The sequence below is a fragment of the Pseudochaenichthys georgianus genome, chromosome 19 (assembly GCF_902827115.2).
Source record: "Pseudochaenichthys georgianus chromosome 19, fPseGeo1.2, whole genome shotgun sequence".
In the NCBI taxonomy this organism is placed as follows: domain Eukaryota; kingdom Metazoa; phylum Chordata; class Actinopteri; order Perciformes; family Channichthyidae; genus Pseudochaenichthys; species Pseudochaenichthys georgianus.
In genome coordinates, this window is record NC_047521.1 from 27,066,581 (window position 1) to 27,086,909 (window position 20,329).

The 20,329-nt window shown below is 41.7% G+C and overlaps 1 protein-coding gene across 1 annotated transcript in view; it reads left to right on the forward strand.

The window, feature by feature from the left end:
* Positions 1–20,039, forward strand: part of vstm4b (V-set and transmembrane domain containing 4b) — a 21,401-nt gene extending 1,362 nt beyond the window's left edge. The window contains exons 2-8 of the mRNA XM_034108144.1: positions 1,437–1,844; positions 13,881–13,934; positions 14,340–14,447; positions 14,942–14,975; positions 15,074–15,198; positions 17,060–17,124; positions 17,773–20,039. Coding sequence (XP_033964035.1) covers positions 1,437–1,844; positions 13,881–13,934; positions 14,340–14,447; positions 14,942–14,975; positions 15,074–15,198; positions 17,060–17,124; positions 17,773–17,898 — 920 coding nt within the window. The 3' untranslated portion in view covers positions 17,899–20,039. The remainder of the gene's footprint in view (positions 1–1,436; positions 1,845–13,880; positions 13,935–14,339; positions 14,448–14,941; positions 14,976–15,073; positions 15,199–17,059; positions 17,125–17,772) is intronic.
* The last annotated feature ends 290 nt before the right edge of the window (positions 20,040–20,329 follow it).

Consider the following 20,329-nt stretch of genomic DNA (forward strand, 5'->3'; position numbering starts at 1 on the left):
AATGCAAATCCTCATCGTACTATTTCTATTTTGGGAACTGCTAATTGGTCAGTACTTTGTCTGAAACTCAGCTCAAGCTTTAAATATATCAACTAATGTTTCAGTTGCATTAATATGTTGGGAATCCTGAAAGTCACCGCACGACAGGACGACCAAACGTTGATGTGTTTCTCTCAGACGCCTTGAGGACTTTTCCTCCATGTTGGATACAAAGTGTAATCGTAGCATGAATGAACACATCATTATTGACCGGGACAAAAACTGAGGTGAGGCCTGTCACAATATCAGGCTTTACTACGCGATTATCTTTGAAACCTGGCCTCAGTATGTGTTGGGTGTCTTTAGGCATGTTCGAGCGTCTACTTCAATTATCTTTGAAAAGGACTCGAAGCAGAGTCTTTTCTTCAGGTCATTTTCAAAACCATCCCTGTCCACAATGAAACACTAAACTATAGGAAACCAGCTATTTGTGGAAAGACAGGAACTACCTTGTTGCTGATTGGCTAACGGTTACGCAAGCCAACACATCGTTATGACATCACAAAGTGGCCAAAGTCTGATCCGCTCATTTTCAGACAGGTTTTTATAGAAATGGATCAAAAAGAGAGAAAATCTTTGTTCCTGAAACTTTCAGAGTCTCTTTCCACAGAGGGGACACATGTTGATGTAGAAGAGACATGGAGAAGAGGGGACACATGTTGATGTAGAAGAGACATGAAGAAGAGGGGACACATGTTGATGTAGAAGAGACATGAAGAAGAGGGGACACATGTTGATGTAGAAGAGACATGAAGAAGAGGGGACACATGTTGATGTAGAAGAGACATGAAGAAGAGGGGACACATGTTGATGTAGAAGAGACATGAAGAAGAGGGGACACATGTTGATGTAGAAGAGACATGAAGAAGAGGGGACACATGTTGATGTAGAAGAGACATGGAGAAGAGGGGACACATGTTGATGTAGAAGAGACATGGAGAAGAGGGGACACATGTTGATGTAGAAGAGACATGAAGAAGAGGGGACACATGTTGATGTAGAAGAGACATGGAGAAGAGGGGACACATGTTGATGTAGAAGAGACATGGAGAAGAGGGGACACATGTTGATGTAGAAGAGACATGAAGAAGAGGGGACACATGTTGATGTAGAAGAGACATGGAGAAGAGGGGACACATGTTGATGTAGAAGAGACATGAAGAAGAGGGGACGCATGTTGATGTAGAAGAGACATGAAGAAGAGGGGACACATGTTGATGTAGAAGAGACATGAAGAAGAGGGGACACATGTTGATGTAGAAGAGACATGGAGAAGAGGGGACACATGTTGATGTAGAAGAGACATGGAGAAGAGGGGACACATGTTGATGTAGAAGAGACATGAACACTTTTGCGTAATAGGTGACCTTTAAATAACTTGTGTCCGTCTTCTCCAGATTGGTGTTTGGCCATTAACGTCACCATCACCCCGTACCCCTTCACGGTGGCCCAGGAGGGTCAAAACATCACGCTCTCCTGTGTTGTGTCCCAGCGGAGACGAAACGCCGCTCTGCCGGTCGTGAAATGGACGTTCCTGCCCGCGGGCACGGACCGACCGGAGGACGAACTCCTCATCGCCCGTGTCAACATGAGGAAGGCGCGCTTCTACGGGAACTACACGAAGAGCTTCCCGTGGCCCAAACTGAAGCTGACGGTGGTGAAGCAGGGGAAGGTCTTTGACCTGGAGATCCTGAACGTGTCCGAGGGGGATCGAGGGCTCTACATGTGCCGGGTGCAGGAGTTTAAAAAGCACCAGGACCGCTGGAAGGCCTCGTCGAACTGCACCGCCGCTACTGAGCTCAGAGGTGAGGCAGCAAGAGCTCTAGAGCATCACCATCCTTCACATGTGTAGAGTAACAGATAAGGTGTAAGGACAAAATGTCTGACAGGCAAGAAGCAAAAAAAACCATTCTTATAGGTGTTACTTTGGTGTTCGCGAAAAATTTGACCGGTCCTGTTTTAACTGCTATCACATGAACACAAAAACCATTAATCATCACCACATGTCATTTCACACCCTTTCAAACTGTACATGTGGTATCAGAGTACTGGTACACAGGAAACACTGCAGTACATATACAGAGAACAGACACTGAACATGTATTGCGTGCCAGGTGGGATCCATGTGGGGGAGGGGCACATAAGAGCGGGAAATGTATCAAATTGTTCTGTGTGTGTGTGTGTGTGTGGTCTCGCATTACTATACTTGTGGGGGACCTAAATCTGTTTACATGTCACGTGTGGGGACTCGCCTCCCTTATGGGGACACATTGGAGGTCCCCATAAGGGGAATCATTAATTTTAGGGTGAAGACTTGTTTAGGGTTAGTCATGTGTTGGTTGTGGTTAAGGTTCGGATAAGTCTCCAGGAAATGCATGTAAGTCAATGTAATGTCCCCTGAAGTGATGTATACATGGTGTGTGTGTGTGTGTGTGTGTGTGTGTGTGTGTGTGTGTGTGTGTGTGTGTGTGTGTGTGTGTGTGGTGTGTGTGTGTGTGTGTGTGTGTGTGTGTGTGTGTGTGTGTGTGTGTGTGTGTGTGTGTGTGTGTGTGTGTGTGTGTGTGATAATAAGCAAAAATAATGCACAAGCAAGAAGATTCAGAGTCCTAATTCAGTGAATCCCAGACGACACGTTGCCCCGCATGCTGGAGGTAAAGAGGTTTGGTTAAGTGGACTTCTTTGTCCGGGGAACATCCACGTTCATCAAACTGTCGCCAGACTAAAAGCACTTCTGAGGACCGCAGACCGTCTGGTCCTCGCAGCCCCGCCGGACTCCGAGGTTTAATAAAAGCCAGAAGAGTGTCCCAAAAACCCCGAGCTGACACAGACTCACTGTGGGGTCCTGTTACAGGAGAGGGGAGAGAAATGGAGACACCGTAGAGACATGAGTTATCTATTATGTGGTCAAAGCAGGAGGAGCAACCCCACCAGTTTAACACTTGAATATCATTCAGCAACTTTAACTCTTAACAAAGCCAAAGGAAGTCTGATGATGTCTGTGGAACGAAAGTCTACCTGTGTCAAACAACTGCCATACAATCTTATATATTAATATTATTTCCCGGTTCCACTGAGTGCATCTCTTTCTTTGACTCATCCTGATGATAACTTTCAAATGTTTATTAACTTTCTGAATGGTCTTAAACCCTTTGCTAACTAAAAACTAAATGCTTAAGGTCTTTTTTTCTTCTCACAGTCTGGATATAAGTATTGATTTGAGGCATTTATTTTTATACACATAGCTGGTAGAATAGCATGTATTTGTCCAACAGGGCAAACGTAAGAAAAATGGCTTAATTTGGTGAGAAATCCTTAAAACTACACATTTTCCCTCTCGATTGAAAGCCTGATATAATACAATGTTGTTCTATAATGCTAATTGTTAAAATGGCCGTGTTAATGGGTTAATATGTGGAAATATTTTCTTTAAGGTTCTTAACAGTTTATTATTATAGGTATTTTATTATACATGCGTGTACCTTTTTGGTATATAAACTCTAATAATTCAATATCATTGTGTGTGTGTGTGTGGTGTGTGTGTGTGTGGTGTGTGTGTGTGTGTGTGTGTGTGTGTGTGTGTGTGTGTGTGTGTGTGTGTGTGTGTGTGTGTGTGTGTGTGTGTGTGTGTGTGTGTGTGTGTGTGTGTGTGTGTGTGTGTGTGTGTGTGTGGTGTGTGTGTGTGTGTGTTGTGTGTGTGTGTGTGTGTGTGTGTGTGTGTGTGTGTGTGTGTGTGTGGTGTGTGTGGTGTGTGTGTGTGTGTGTGTGTGTGTGTGTGTGTGTGTGTGTGTGTGTGTGTGTGTGTGTGTGTGTGTGTGTGTGGTGTGTGTGTGTGTGTGTGTGTGTTTTATCTGATCCGGATGGTTACTAATTCCTTTTCTTTATGGCGGTCATGTTTGAGCGGGAACACCATGGTGTTACAAAGTTGACTAAATAATCCAGAATGCAATGAAAGTGTTGATCAGCCATTGTATATGTTCAAAGTCTCCTGTGAAGGATGTCATGAAGCCTTGATGCAATCGAATGTAAAACTAAAGATGTCTGATTGATGAAAGTAGTGAATCGGTCAGGTTTGACCCGAAGACAACAGGAGGGTTCAGGGTTTCATTTACCATCATTTTTAAAAAGTGACGTTCAAAAAGTGACGTTCAACAACCAAAACGTTTTGGATAGAACCTCGTACTTGTTTGGTACTGCATATATAATATGTATATAATGATGACGTATCGGTACAATTGAGCGGCTTCTTCGGATTCCATTAGAAATGATTCAACAGAAAATCATGAAGTACAGATATCTCTGAACTTATCGTTAGTTACAACTAAACACAACTTCTATCCATCCGTTATCAAAAATACATACAAGGTAATCCTTATCTAAAGTTTTTCAGATACTACTTGTTTTCCTTTTGCCCTATTCCAGAATTGGTGAACGTTTATTTTACTATTAGGACATAGTTTCTCAACCCTGGAGGTGGAACCCACTGTCGAGTTTCTCGTAGGGTTTTCTTTCATTTCAAGTGTGCAAAGAAAGTGGAGTTAGATCAGAAATGGGGGTCTTAAGCCAACATCCGATGGAGATCCTCTGCTCTCAATCCCTCGTTGGAAGAAGAAGCCAGCAGCCGATGCCTAGTTTCTCTCAGAATGACATCACTGCGTTTAATGCAGGCGGTGACTTAACAGCTATTTCTGAAACCACAACAGAAGCAATTACAGATGCTGTTTTGATAATAGTAAAAACCGCAATGAAGTTTTTGCACCGATGCCAGAGATCTTAGACTGCTGACGATGAGCTCATGAAACTGTTGGAGGCTTGAGTTGAATAATCGGTGATTTGGACGGCAAGAATATAACTGGAAAGAAAAGGGGCATGACATCTGTTTGTGCCAACTCTGCCAATATCAGTTTAAAGCAAATTAGGCGATGTTCGCAGACTTGCAGACCTAAAGAAGACCCCCAAATAATCCAAAATGGTGATAACTCTAGACTGAGGACAGCAGAAGCAGTGTGTCCTTGGGGAGCAGTTCTGCATTTCCCTTACCACATCTGATCTAATCCATCTGTCTGAAGAGCTGAAGAGGCGGTGAAGAGGGTCCGCTGAGCCCTGTCCTGCTTTTCATTTGGGACGGGACATGTCATTGGTTAGGAGCTGGGGTTAAAAGGATCCTCCATCTCAATAAGTTGTGGCTTTGAGTTGGAGTACTTGATCTTGGAGACAGAGCAGAGAGTGTGAGGTTTCAAGGCCGCCGCTGACACAGGAGACGCTCACGCAACGGAACGAATGACAAATCCACGGCTACCAGATACTGCGGAGAAATCTCTTCACTTTTATAAAAGCCAGAGACAGACTTTAAAAGCTTTCTGAGTCTTTCCTCTACGTCCTCGCAAAAGAATATTTGATTTGCAGTTATAATTAGGGCACGTTAACCACACAAGCTTAGTACACAAGGGCAGCTAGTCTTTGCCTTTATTGCCAGCAAGTATCACTTGGCTGAAATCTAAATTGTGGCTATCAGATCATGTTAGCTGTAGCGACCTAGCTAGCCAAACGAGCTAACGTCGCTAGTTCATAACTTTCACTAACTTTCTAGTGTTTCTATACAACAGTTTTTTAGCTTGTGAATGGGTTCAAACTAGACACGTAGTGCTGCACAATATGATGTTTTACTGTCATCAACTTGTGGAATAAACCGTTGAGATTTAGTTGAAAGAGAGTATCGGTTTTAAAAAAAAAAGGCCGTTTCAAATGTAGTCTTTTTTGTGTGTCCTTAATGTGTTCAATGAAATATCGTTGGAAGTAATTTCCTTTCATTTTTGTATTGAACGGGCAATTTGTTGTATTTTAGCGGTACACTTCGAGTAGCAAAAAGGCAGTACTGAATACACGTTAATATCTGTGTATTTGTTCAAAGCAATATAGCGATATTGAACAACGTTATTGCATGCCTGAGTTGATAGAACTGGGATGTTGTCCGTTTTTAGAGGACGATCGGGTTTTTGTAAATAGTGATGCTAATCTTAATCAATATTACTTTTATTTACTCCGAACAGATGAGTGTCACTTTCTGTTAAAGCTTTTTTTTTTTTTTTGTGTAGTCAGTGTGGCGTCAAATATCAGCAGAAAACTGGTTGAGAGGATTTTCTTTGAAATTGATGCTTGAAAGTAAGAAATTCAAAACAAATTTGAGACAATTCCTTTGCTTTTAAGTTCGATGCTGTATCACTGAGAGTTCAACGACACTAGACGTTGCTCACCACTTTTTCCATGGAAGTGTTCCTACCGGTTTTGTGACTTTTCGGGGTGTCCGGAGCCAAGTCTGGGCCCAGAGTGTTGACATTGGCTCCGACAAAGAGTTTCCCTCCCAGAAGTAGAGCAGACCGAGAGAGGAGAGACTCAGCAGAACTGGAACAAGAGATAGTTGGGCTGAAGGAAGGTGACGCTGGAGTGTTTGTCTGCAGTGACAGTCGAGTGGTCGCTGTCTGGCTCTTCTGAGGTCGAGGACGTGGAGAGCTATTTTCATCCGAGGAAGCGCCGGTCCATTGTGGTTTCTGAGATATTAATAAATAAGGCTACTGTGACATTTCTGAATGAATACTGCAATTATGACATGGATGACAATACACGTACGTACAGAGGAAAATAAAGGAAGCCTCCCTTGTTTAGTAGTTTGGATTTCCTATTGGTTATAAATAGATTTCCTTTATAAGCATCCCTACGTTGGTGCTTTCAAATTTGACCAAAGGCTTTATTTCTATACACACCTATGCTTTTGTTACAGACAACATCTGTACGTCACGTCTGTAAATACCTTTGTGTTTTAATTAAATGGATAAATAAGTCGTTGTGGTCGATTGAAGCTAGGACTACATTTATTTTATCCAAATTTGACTTTTCATCATCGGTTTTCCGGTAGTATAATGCGGCTTTCACACCAGCGCTTTTCAGTTTCTAGCTCCGAGCGGGAGCTTTTCTGGTTCAGCTCCAGTTTCCCTTTTCAGCTCCCGCTCTGTTCACACCGCCCACTGGCGCCCCAGAGCTGCCCCTGCTGCGTCATGACGTCACCGTTTACATCGCTGATTTGCCCCCCAACGGCAGCTCACAACAACAACAACTGCGTCGGGTCGATGATCGTGTTGCTTTTAATCACATGAAGCCAGAATAAATTGAATAACGACTTCTCCAACCTTATGCTTTGCTCCAGAGTGCCGTGGTTCATTGTTTATTAATGTGTTTCTGCAGCATTTACCGACCGCTGCAGTGCTGCTCTTCCACGGACTTTATTCTCCCGTTAGCTCCCGGTTAGCTCCCACTGCAGCGGCCGCTCTAAAGTATTCACTGTCCGACTCACACAAGCAGCTGATGCATATCCCCAGTTCCCTTAGCCTAAGTGAATGTGTGTCCGTCTGAATTGACGCTGTTTGGTATCACAACGCTGTTATGAAAGTTTCTCTGGTATAAAACGGGTGATGTTGGCATAGCAACCGAAGCTAAACTGACTACTTGCATCCGATAGCTGCAATAATACAAAACAGCACGTCTGCCTCTCTCCACAATGATCGATAACAGAGAACGGAGGGTCAAAGTAAGGCACAAATAAACAGAATCACACGAAGCCTGGTTAGTGTTGCCTGACTTTATAAAGTGTGTTTATAGGCACTACTGCTTGTAGGCAGGCTGACAGTCGACCCATGGGAGGTGGGTTTAGTTTCCTGCACGCCTCGACGTAAGAGAGACGTAAGCGACGTCACCTCTTAGCTCCAAAGCTCTTGCCTCTGGACCGACATTTTTTTGGAGCTGGAAATGAAGCGGATTCCGGAGCTAAGAGCCGGCGCAGCTCCGGTGTGAACTGGAAAACCCGGCGCTTTTCAGGCTCTAGCTCCGAGCCGGAGCTGAAAAGGCGCTGGTGTGAAAGGGGCATACGTTTCAAAAGCCAATGCTGTTTGACTGATAAGAAGTGAATAAGAAGCTTTTTGTGAAAGTACAACTTGTTTGGTAAGTAAGGGATGTCATATGAGGTACAAATCTGTTCAGGTGCACTTCACTCATTAAATATTGCACTTCCAAAAGTTGAGAGATATTCTGATATCTGGAGTTTAGCTCAAATGAAATGCTGTGCAGACCCCTTGTGAAAATATGCAACCTCTGTTAGATAGTTCCTTTTGTTAGATAGCTTTTTACCCCCAACTTGTCGTACAGGTCATTGTCAACTCGTCCATTTGAGTCTAAATTAAAGTATAGCATAATAAATTCAGGAGAAACTAAATTATCTCCAAGCTCCACTCATGTATAAAATGAATAGTCAAAGTCGAAGGAAAACAGCCTGAGATATGACTGCGTGAGTTCTTCGTTGGTGTTTAGCTTAAAACATGGTGGATCCTACATTTCCCCGAATGCTACTGATAGCATCTCTTAATAGACCATCTCTCAGACTTCACACTCCCAGTTTGTCATGCAAGCTGTTTGGTTACCCTCCCCATATCAATTTAAATCCATTTAAATCAGGGGAAACTCAAAGCTAAAATATTCATTTGTGTCCCCCGATGAGTTCCCTATACACACCAATCTCCAGGATCTAGATTGGGTAATTGTAATGGCTCCAACAACACTGGAAAACGGCACTATTTCTATCCAGCAGAGCAGCAGGCGGTGGGTTTCCCTCCCAGTATCAACACCACCGCTTGACAGCCATGATAAACATCAGCTTCAGTTCAAACCCCTGCGGGACCGTTGCTCCCGGACCCCACTTCACGTGAGAAACGGCAGATCACTGGGACTTTCTGTGTGTCTTCGTGACGTCTAAGAAGTGGAATTCCTGTGGTCGGATAGCATTAGGGACCAGGTGTTTCCACAATCGCACAGCACTCCCATTACTCTACCGGCTGCTGCTATAACAAACACGTGCTGAGGGGTCACAGGGTTCGGCAGGGAAAGTGAGGGCAGAGTGGACTCGGCCTCGTCCTGGCGTAAACAAACTGGATCGCTGGGTATTTCTTTAGCACATGTGGGCGACTGCAAGTTCACAAGAGAGCCTGGAGAGAGCAGGAAGAGGTGCACGACTTACGGATGTGGCGTGGGTTTAAGTATAGTGTTGTTTTGGCAGTTTTACAAGAAGAAGAAATCTGAAATATCGCCGTTCTGGGGTCACACGAGGTTTTCTTTAAAGGTCCCATGTCATGGCCATTTCTACGGATCATAGTTCCATTGTTGAGGTCGACTAGAATACATTTATAGTGTGCAATTTTCCAAACACACATTTCTCACAGCATCTCTGTATAGGATGTGTATTCACTCTCTGTCCTACACGGCTCGTTGGAGCTCCTGCCCCCCCCCCTCCCTGTGAGCCCAGTGGCCGTCAGCGAGACACAGTGAAACCCAGCCCGAACACACACACACACCCGCAGCCTAGCATGGGCCCTTTAAAAGCCAACACAAATAGGCCTGTAGATGTAGATTGCCATTATAGTGACATATTGAGTAAATGTTGGAAGTAATTTCCTTTCATTTTTTGTATTGAACGAGCATTTTGTTATATTTTAGAGCTATACTGAGAGCAGCAGAAAAAAGCAGAACTGAATGCACTCTAATATCTGTTTATTTAGTCCAAGTAATATTACAATATTCAACGTTGTAGCATAATGAATGATACTTGGATGGATCGGCAGCTTTACAATGACAAAGGAATCTGAAATATTGCTGTTTTGGGGTCACAGATATAATTGTTTAAAATCCAACGTTAATAACGTATGTAAATTGCCATTAGAGTGACATATTGAGTATTTGTATATTATATATGCTACTTATAAAGTATTTTATTAGCATCCTTTCAAGAAAATAACTAAAGATATTGCCGTTTTGGGGTCACAAACATCGTTTTTTAAAAGTCAAAATCGCCGATATAGGGAAACAAAATGTACTAATATAATCAAATTCTTCGAAGAAAAGAAGCAACAGGAAGTTAAAGGGGAACCATTGAACGCTTTGTAAAGACACACAACATCCCGTCATTTATAATACAGTAAATTAGAGGCGAGATCGACACAGAGGATCATTATACACTGCAGAACATGTCTGTGTATTCATGTTTACAGTGTTGGGTTTGTTGGGGCACAAAACAGAAAAGAGCCACAAATCTGAAAGTCAGTCTCTGTGGATCTGATGAACACAAAGACGTGTGTGTGAATGTTTCCACTGCGGTCCGATGCAGTAGCTTTTAAAAAGAAGCCATTCTCTAGATGAGACGCACACACAGAACACCAGATTCATCCCATTTCTGATTATTCCAAGATGTGCAGCTGCCTCCCTGACGGAGCAGAATCTGAGGGGAAAACACCACATACACGTCACGGATGTTATCGTGAGTTACGCTGTGAATAATGAACTGTGGAGGGAGCGCGGGGTTTCTAAATTAAAGTAGGAGAAAGTCTGACTCTAACCTAACTGTGCACGGAGAGAGGGTTTTAAGATCAGACGTTTTGTGTTGCAGTGGCTTGTGCGTTGATGTTGGGGTCAGGCGGTCAAAGGTTCAAACCCCACTGCAGTCAGCATCACTTGCCAACCCTCCCGATTTTCGCGGGAGACGCCCTCTCCCGGTTTCCTCCCGGGGTCATATTTCTCCCGTATTTCTCCCGATTTCTGACAAAATCAGATTTACTCAGGACTGTTTCCACTCGGACTTTAATACAGCTACCATTGTTTGGTTTCCATGGTAGCGCGTCTCTTTAGTAGCGCGCGCAACTGAAAGTCTGAGAGGGTGAGGAAGAAGAATCGACACCTCGACCCTCTGCTCACTCCTGAAATACAGGTCCAGCCCATATGCTCCGGCGGGGGGGGGCGATCCACCCCCCCCCCGCGGAGGTTTTGAAATGCTCCCATTTTCTGAGGTCTCAAGGCTGGCAAGTATGATCGGCATGTCGTTGTTTCTCTGAGACACTTCACCCAAAATTGCTCGTATTGAGTATGTAAATCGCTTTGGATAAAAGCGCCTACAAGTGACATGTAATGTAAGATAAGATAGAAGTTTATCGATCCCAATTTGTGACATGTTTGTATTGCAGCGGCGGCATAACAAGACATGGCATTGTACAATAAGAAATAAACAAGAAACTAGAAAATATACATGTTGAGTTACCACAGATACTCCGATGAACTAATGTATATTTGCAACATTCACGCTCCGAGTTTCCATCCCAATCTCTAGAGAATCTGCATTAAAAAAGTTAATGAAGGCATGTTGTATCTATCTACTAGAAATGCATTTACTAGGAGTTTGTTGATTAAGATAGGCAGTAGTTTGCACCTTTTCTCCAGTGGGAAAATGTTTATGCCGTTGCATAAGAAGATGGCGAAACAAATGACGTAATTAAGAGCGCCAATCTAACGTCAAACGGCGGAAAACAATGTCGAAAACCGGATGTAAATATTGATTTTGTCTTTATTTCATAATGTTAGGAAGGTCACATCCTAGAGCGATGAGTAGACGGATTACCTCTTATCTAGTTACTTCGGCAAATCTCAAGCTTGAGTTGAGGTTAAAATCGGCCAAGGCTATATACAGGACCTTCCTGCACACAACTCTCTGAAATGGCTATATACAGGACCGTCCTGCAGCTAACGTCAAATGACGACCGGGCTATTATAGCATGCTTAAGCAAGTTTCGCGGGTGGTAATGTAGGGATAGGATTCACAGATAAATATTCTCACGACAACATTATTTTCAATGAGTTTCCCCTCAATATAAAATGGTGGCAATTAAATCTCTTTCCATGCCAATTGCTTAGCTTTTTATGCTGATTTCAGTCTTTTTTTGGCTTATCTTTTTATGTTGTTTCAATCATTTTCTACTTTATATTTTCCAATGCACAATGTTTTACTTGTAAATGATATCACTGCATACTTTAAAGACTACTCGGTTTTATTAAAACTGAAGTTTTTTTTTAAAAGAATACGCCGACATTTCGTTGACGTGTAGAGATTTTGCATTGAAAGCAACACAAATCATTTATCGGCTACGCCGGCATTTTTATTTTAGAAATCGGAGAAACCGTATTTTGAATTGTATGTAGTATGCTGTACATTTTTGTAATTTATCCTGCTGTAAAAGTTAATTGTACACCAATTATATCCATATTTCTGTAGACTACATAAAAAGCGACTCGATTTTTCTGCCGATAAAGACCGTCCTGTATATAGCCATTTGGCGTTGTGTACAGGACCGTCCTGTATATAGCCACTCCCGTTAAAATCACCTTTTATTCGCTAAAAAAATCACTGAAATAGTTTGACCACTTTAAATGTCTTATTTGTTAAACAGCACATTTGCTTATACACTGCAACAGGAAATCAATCACCAAAGGAACTGATTTGAAGATTCTGTTTACTTCTTGTAGATTTGTACATTCGTTTTTAGAGTTTATGTTTTAGTTTAGTACACAATAACTGTCCAGGGAGGATCCACTTAATTGCTGCTACTTTGTAGATGCAATCAGCAGAAGCTCCTCCTCCAGTCAGCACAGACAGTCTTCCTGTGGGAAAGTCTCCAGTCGTCAGCTTCTGGTGGTTTGGGGTATTTCAAGATGCCCTGCTGGGTGTCAGCGAGAGAACAGCCGTGTTAAGACTACTGTGGTCACATGGGGTGAAGAAGTGTGTGTGTGTGTGTGTGTGTGTGTGTGTGTGTGTGTGTGTGTGTGTGTGTGTGTGTGTGTGTGTGTGTGTGTGTGTGTGTGTGTGTGTGTGTGTGTGTGTGTGTGTGTGTGTGTGTGTGGTGTGTGTGTGTGTGTGTGTGTGTGTGTGTGTGTGTGTGTGTGTGTGTGTGTGTGTGTGTGTGTGTGTGTGTGTGTGTGTGTGTGTGTGTGTGAGAAGAGATTCAGGGAAACACGTTTTCTCAGACACTTAGGACACGAGAAGCATATAACTGGGATTCTCATTTCACGGATTAAGGCTGCGTTCACATGCCTTTGATTCCCCATCGGTGATAACATTGGGTTTTTGTGGTGTCGCAGTTATCTGCTTCGTGCTGAGATTTACATGAAGACATGAAAGATATGATGACACTGAAAAGACTAAGAAACATCCATTTAAAATACTAAAAACCACCATGAAATCTCAAATCTCAAAATCTCACTACATTTTTGGGGGATTTCAAGTTTTAAGAAATGTGTTCAAACCTAGCATTACTTTATGCCACCTTTTGTGTGATTTAGGATTTAATTTTATAGAAGCAAAGGATAGAGTTTATAAAATAAAATGGTAAAAAAAACTGGTCAAATGTTGTGTATGAAAAACAATGTTTTTTAAGTCATGGAAACATCCACGGTTTGAATCCTGGGCCATTTGTTTTAGTTCAACTTATTTGTCACCAATTTACTGTGTTTTGTCGTTTTATTCTTGCAGATAATAATTTGCTAATTAGATAGCTTTGACTTGGTTAAGTGGGAACCTCAGTTTCCGAATTCAACAATCTGAATGATAGTAAATCAAAGGGACTGGGATCTCAATGTTCTTGGCAAACGTTTAATGTGCATGTTGTTGATGTCCCGAAAGAATAAACTCTAAGGTGGTACATCGTCAAAATTGGTCACAGGTTGCCTCGTTAGTCATGAAGAAAAAGTGAGACCGCCATGCATCGGTGGATGTGAGGAGAAGGTTTACCATGATGCATAACTCCAAACCCACTGCATTATTTCATCCTCCAAATGAAGTTGAGCCCTCTGGACAGGGATGCAGAGACGCAGGGAGGAGGCTACAATTAGCTTGATTTAAACTCCAGCCAGTGTGTAATCAGGCGACAGGGAGGCCACAGTGATGACTATGGACCTAACATACTATCTTCCCTTTCTCCATGTAGTGCATGTCCTACCGGCCACCAAAGCCAAAGAAAGCCTGTGGAGCTTGTTTGAAGGTAAGTCGTCATTTTGTGTGTGTGTGTGTGTGTGTGTGTGTGTGTGTGTGTGTGTGTGTGTGTGTGTGTGTGTGTGTGTGTGTGTGTGTGTGTGTGTGTGTGTGTGTGTGTGTGTGTGTGTGTGTGTGTGTGTGTGTGTGTGTGTGTGTGTGTGTGTGGTGTGTGTGTGTGTGTGTGTGTGTGTGTGTGTGTGTGTGTGTGTGTGTGTGTGTGTGTGTGTGTGTGTGTGTGTGTGTGTGTGTGTGTGTGTGTGTGGATGTTTGTGGTGGACATGCACTGTATCGTCCTTGGCAAAGTAGAGTGTCTTGAAATAGCTCAGCACAACATGTCCTTGTGATTTTCCTTCAGACCTTTCGTAAAGTGATATCAGGCTGATGTGTGTGTGTACATGTTTTTGTGTTTCAGATGTGTACCTGTGTGCAGTGCTGATCTGCTCAGTTGGTTTGCTGTGTATGTGCATGTTCACGGTGACAGTAACATGTCAGTACATACAGAGGAAGCAGAGGTTAAAAGGTTAGCAGCAACATAAAGTTTACTCCAGGACCGACTATTGTTCCCATGGCCCAATAACTCGAAAGGTATCAAATTGGATCAATGGCCCATTTGTATAATAGCCCACACACACAAAAACGGCCATTGCTCTAAAAAATTCTCATTCTCCTTTCAACGAACAGACGGAAAAGGTTAATTATTATAAAGAATGATGTGTGGACCAATCGGATGTTTGTTTTTCTGGATTACGGGCCATTGGACAAATGCTCTTTTTGCCTTGTCGATTGGGAAACAAATTTCAACTTTTGGAGTTTGGGGGAAATGGGCCATCAGAATAATAAGTAGTGACTTTTGACTTTTTTTTCTGATGTCTCCATTTCACCTTTTGCCCTGTTTCTATATCATTTCCTTTGTCTGTATCTTCATTCCTTTAGCCACCTCTTGTTTCTTTCGATGCATTTTTCTAGTTCAGTCTATATTTTGTAAATGACATGTGTTGTGTTTTATATCTGCAGATAATTACCTCTTGGTCAAAAGCTCTCAGAACAGGTAAGACGTTAGGGCGAAACAAACATAGCCATAGAAGTATACAGACGCTCAAATGTTCTTATTGACACTTAACCTCTTGTATTCTGGTCTCACTACAGCTCGGGAGAGACCGTCACCAGCATGCTCAATATGTCTCCTGCTCTGCCTAAGAAAGAGAGGAGGTACAGAAAGAAGAGGAGCCGAGACTACCAAGAGGAGATACCTCCAGAGATACCAGCAAAAGGTGAATAAGAGTCTATCAATGATGAACAGAGAAGTACACATCCTTTACTCAAGTAGAAGTACAGATACTTGTGTTTAAAAATACTCTGGTGAAAGTAGAAGTACTGACTAAACTTCTTTACTCAAGTCAAAGTAAAGAGGCTTTGAAGTGTACTTCAGTAAAAAGTACCCATAACTAGCAGCTGCTTTAAAGAGTACCTGACCTCCCTTTATATCAATAGAACAATAATGTCATTGTTAGCTAATGAATGTTTCCATGCTGAACAACGGCAACATGACAACGTTTCCATTGGTCCCTCTTCTTTAGAGAAGACCAGGAAGTGATGGATACACGGATCGTGTTCAAATCAATAGACACGCAATGACTCTAAAGAATAATGATCACGCACCAAACACACATTCAGACTAAAGGAACCAGCTGTTTGGGAAATGAGAGAAGTAGAAAGTACAGGTATTTGAGTTCAACATGTAAGAAGTAGAAAGTACAGGTATTTGAGTTCAACATGTAAGAAGTAGAAAGTACAGGTATTTGAGTTCAACATGTAAGAAGTAGAAAGTACAGGTATTTGAGTTCAACATGTGAGAAGTAGAAAGTACAGGTATTTGAGTTCAACATGTAAGAAGTAGAAAGTACAGGTATTTGAGTTCAACATGTAAGAAGTAGAAAGTACAGGTATTTGGGTTCAACATGTAAGAAGTAGAAAGTACAGGTATTTGTGTTCAACATGTAAGAAGTAGAAAGTACAGGTATTTGGGTTCAACATGTGAGAAGTAGAAAGTACAGGTATTTGTGTTCAACATGTAAGAAGTAGAAAGTACAGGTATTTGTGTTCAACATGTAAGAAGTAGAAAGTACAGGTATTTGGGTTCAACATGTAAGAAGTAGAAAGTACAGGTATTTGGGTTCAACATGTAAGAAGTAGAAAGTACAGGTATTTGAGTTCAACATGTAAGAAGTAGAAAGTACAGGTATTTGAGTTCAACATGTAAGAAGTAGAAAGTACAGGTATTTGGGTTCAACATGTAAGAAGTAGAAAGTACAGGTATTTGAGTTCAACATGTGAGAAGTAGAAAGTACAGGTATTTGTGTTCAACATGTAAGAAGTAGAAAGTACAGGTATTTGTGTTCAACATGTAAGAAGTAGAAAGTACAGGTATTTGAGTTCAACATGTAAGAAGTAGAAAGTACAGGTATTTGTGTTCAACATGTAAGAAGTAGAAAGTACAGGTATTTGTGTTCAACATGTAAGAAGTAGAAAGTAAAAAGTCGTCAGAAAAACAAGTAGTGGAGTAAAGTACTGATACCAGAAACATGTACTTAAGTACAGTAACAAAGTATTTGTACTCCACTACTTCCTACCTCCGATGAGGAACACCAGCAGAAAAGCAAGAGTCCAAATGGAGGTGTTGTTCTGCTTTGCTTTCTAAACACGAATACATTCTGGCGTTTGAGGTCAACATCCGCCCCTTCCACTGATAAACTCTTGAGTTATGAGCACCATGGGGAATGTAATAGATCATGTGCATCCACCCAAGTCAAAAACCTTTCGGGAGTTATTTCGAATTCAGTACCATCTTCATGAGTGCCGTGATGTGGTGGAGTTTCCAAATTCCTACCGTTGAAGGGCAGACGTTTATTTGTGCTGTTATTTGCAACTTCTGTTCCCTTTGATCCAATAACTATCTGTTTGAAACACTTTGTAAAGAGGGAAGCCTCTCACATGTGCGGTTATGAATGGGGGTCTGGTTCTTGTTTCTCACATAAATATGATAGGAGGTCTGGTTGTAGTTCGACACATAAATATATACAATAAATCTTCAGACCCCTTCTAAAACCACTGCATTTTGTTTTGTCCCTGCAGTTCCCATTGTAGACAAAGCACGGAAACCCAAACTTTTAAAACCACAACCAAGGAAAGTAGTCCTGGTGAGTTCTGCATGCCATTTTCATACAACGTTCATAACTGCCCAGTGATAAAGGAATCTACCAAGTACTTATTTCTGCATGCTTTAAACTAATATGGGAGGCATTGGCTTATATCACTTCGGATACATTATTTTTAATAGTTTATGCATGCATTGCTTAAAACCTACCGTACCAAGCAAGGCATTGTTATTGTGTGAAATTGAATGGAGACTATAATGTGCCTGTAATCAAAAGTACCAGAAAGTGTCGTAAAATGTGCCACATACCCACGGTTTAATTTGGTTTAAATTGTCACTTGACTAAAGTGGCAGCTTGGCATTTTAATGGCAAAAACTGCGGCGATAGAAGATTGACCTAAACCCAAGACTCTTGTTAGGTGGCCTCTGGGTCCAATCAGCTCAAATGTTACGAAACCAAACCTATAAAGCTTTGGGAAACCAACAAGAGGAGACACTTTTAACTGCGTGGAGTCTCTGCTTGCTAACTTCAGTTTTAAAAGATGTTCTGTCTGTACTCATGTTCTGTTCAAGGTGAATGTTAGAGTTCAACATCCATGCTTATTAACTAACCACAAATACCACTTCCTTTCCCTCTGCCCCTTCTCCTCCATCATTATTTCTCCTCTGTTGCATGTTCCTCCACCTCCAGCCGAAGATAGTGGAGGAGAATCTGACCTACGCTGAGCTGGATCTCGTGAAACCAATTCCTGAACCCAAGGCGTCGTGTAGCGGCACTGTTTACGCCCAGATTCTGTTTGGGGAGCAGCAGCTATGAGACAAACACACACACCACTACTAACTGTGCCTAATGTACAAAGCATTGTCTATTTATAGTCTGTATTATTTTGTATTCAAACGGTTTTTGAACGGCAAAATGTGTCATGTGTCAAAATGATGACGTAATGTGTACATAGGATTTTATATGTTCTTTGATAATACTTGCTTTTCTGATTCAAAGGGACATTTTTTGCACCAATGTTTGAATTCTGCGTTGCTTAAATTAGGAACACAATATTTTAAAATGTGCACAGATTTAGACCAGATTTGTCCATCGTGGAGGATACTCAAATGTGAACGGATGAAATATTTACTTGTTGATTTAGTGGGCAGTATACTGATTGATTATGTGAGCATGTGATTGTTAACACCACCCTTGTCTTGACATTTCTTAGTTGGCTACACTCGCCTTTCATTTGAATTGTGGGAAAACTATCTTCTTATGAAAGAAGTAGATTCAAGATATCCCATATTGTTAAGGATGTCTATTTCTAAAATGTGATTTACTTTTATCGTGTTGCCAGCATTATCGGTGTGTTTCTGTGTGTCATAACGACCGCATCTCCACAGAGTTGATATTTAAATAGCTATTAGCCCACCGACCTCACCCAGAGTCAAGTTCGCGAGACCATGCGAGCTCTTTCATCTGGTGCCAACATCAACTAAACAGGCCGTTAGCGAGAGCGTCTAAATGCGAGGGTGGAGTCACGTCCAGGCTCGATATCCATGTAGACTTACTCCTAAAAAGGCTTATACTATACATTCGATGTGCTTCGAACTATGCGGCACCTGATCTATAAACAGGGACACACTTTAGAAACTGTGTCTGGACTATTTCACGTTAATGTCTACTTCAAATCTAAAGCTGATTTCGTTGTTGTAGTAGATTTCGTTGCAGTTTCTCCTGCCTTCATACGATCCCCTCTCTTTCTCACTTTCCGTGAATCTGAGTGTGAAAGTGCTTAGTGCTTCTTTTTCCATTGAATGATCCTTTGGATTCAGGCATGGAAAAGCAAAGGAGAGCTTTTTTAACACTGAACCTGAAACCCAGACATAAAGGCACCCTCCCTTCCCCCAAGGCCTCCACTATCTCATGTGGAATAATCCATGCACATGAAGCCCTCTGCAGATATAAGTCTCACTTTTCGCTGCATGCCATCGGAAGTCCACCCTTTACGTCAAACTTTAGCTAAACCAGCTACTTATCTGATAACCAATATTTAGAGTAGTCAGTCACCAACTAAAATGCTTTGTCTCTTCAGTAAAACATTTAAAAATCAACTTATATGTGGTATTTTAAGTCATATAAACTATGATTAAGTAGCTGGGGATTGTTTGATGGCCCATTATTCCGAAGTTACCAAAAACTGCCCCCACAATAGCACCGTCATGTTCCGCCCTACTCTGGCTCTGATTGGCTGTTTCTTGTTGTCTTAGTTGGTTGGATATATTTTGGATCAATGGCCGGAATAACAGGCTGTAGGACAAATGGAAATTGGACATTTAAAAATTGTTATGGGCCATCAGAACAACTGCATGGCACCAGGTAGCTAACAGCTGACATGTATTGCTTTAGTAAAAAAGTCAGTATACCATCACGAAAAGACAGCTGTCTATGTCTTTGTCAAGTAAGTGGAGTTGTTGTTCTCTCAATCAGAAGTAGAACAAAAGCCTACTTCCAACATGGCTGCCAACCAGTGGACACGAACAAATACAGATTTCTAACTATTACCGCAAATGTTTAAATGTATTGTTCCCTGTGTATACTGTACATTACAAACCACTATCAATGTCCCTTTTTCACCATTCCAATTTTTCTATTGTTGTATTCTCGTATGCATATTTTCAGTTGCACAGTGTGTTTTATTCGTATATGAAATGACTGAAAGTGACTTTTCAGTGGCGGGCAGAAGTGTCTTAAAATGCCCTTAGACTGTGAAATGTAAAGTTTCTTCCAGACCACATTGTCCTTAATGGGAGTCCACTAACTAGAACCATGTGTGTGAATTTAGCCTCTCCTTCTCCCTCTCTCCTTTCCCTCTCCCTGCCCACACTGACCTCTGCATTCATTAACTCCCCAGTTTGTTTTGTACATTTAGTCTGTATCAGTAAGTGAAATAAATATAAAAATGGACGTGAGCAGTTTGCTGACAGAGAGGTGTTTTTAACGATGCGTTTTAGCATGTGGAAATGATTTAACGTTGGAGAAATGTGACTGCTTTTCTCTGTAAAAAATGTTATACTTACAATTTTTGATATTCTCTGTCTGGTCACGTCATCTGGGTTTGTTAAATGTGATTTAACAGACGACAAGTTGATCCTCTTCATCTCTAGCAGGCTTAAAACCTGCAGGACAGCTGTCTCTTCTCCCATTGAAAAAAGGCTCACATAATAGGGCTGTTTTTTAAGTGATATGGCTAGGTCCCTTC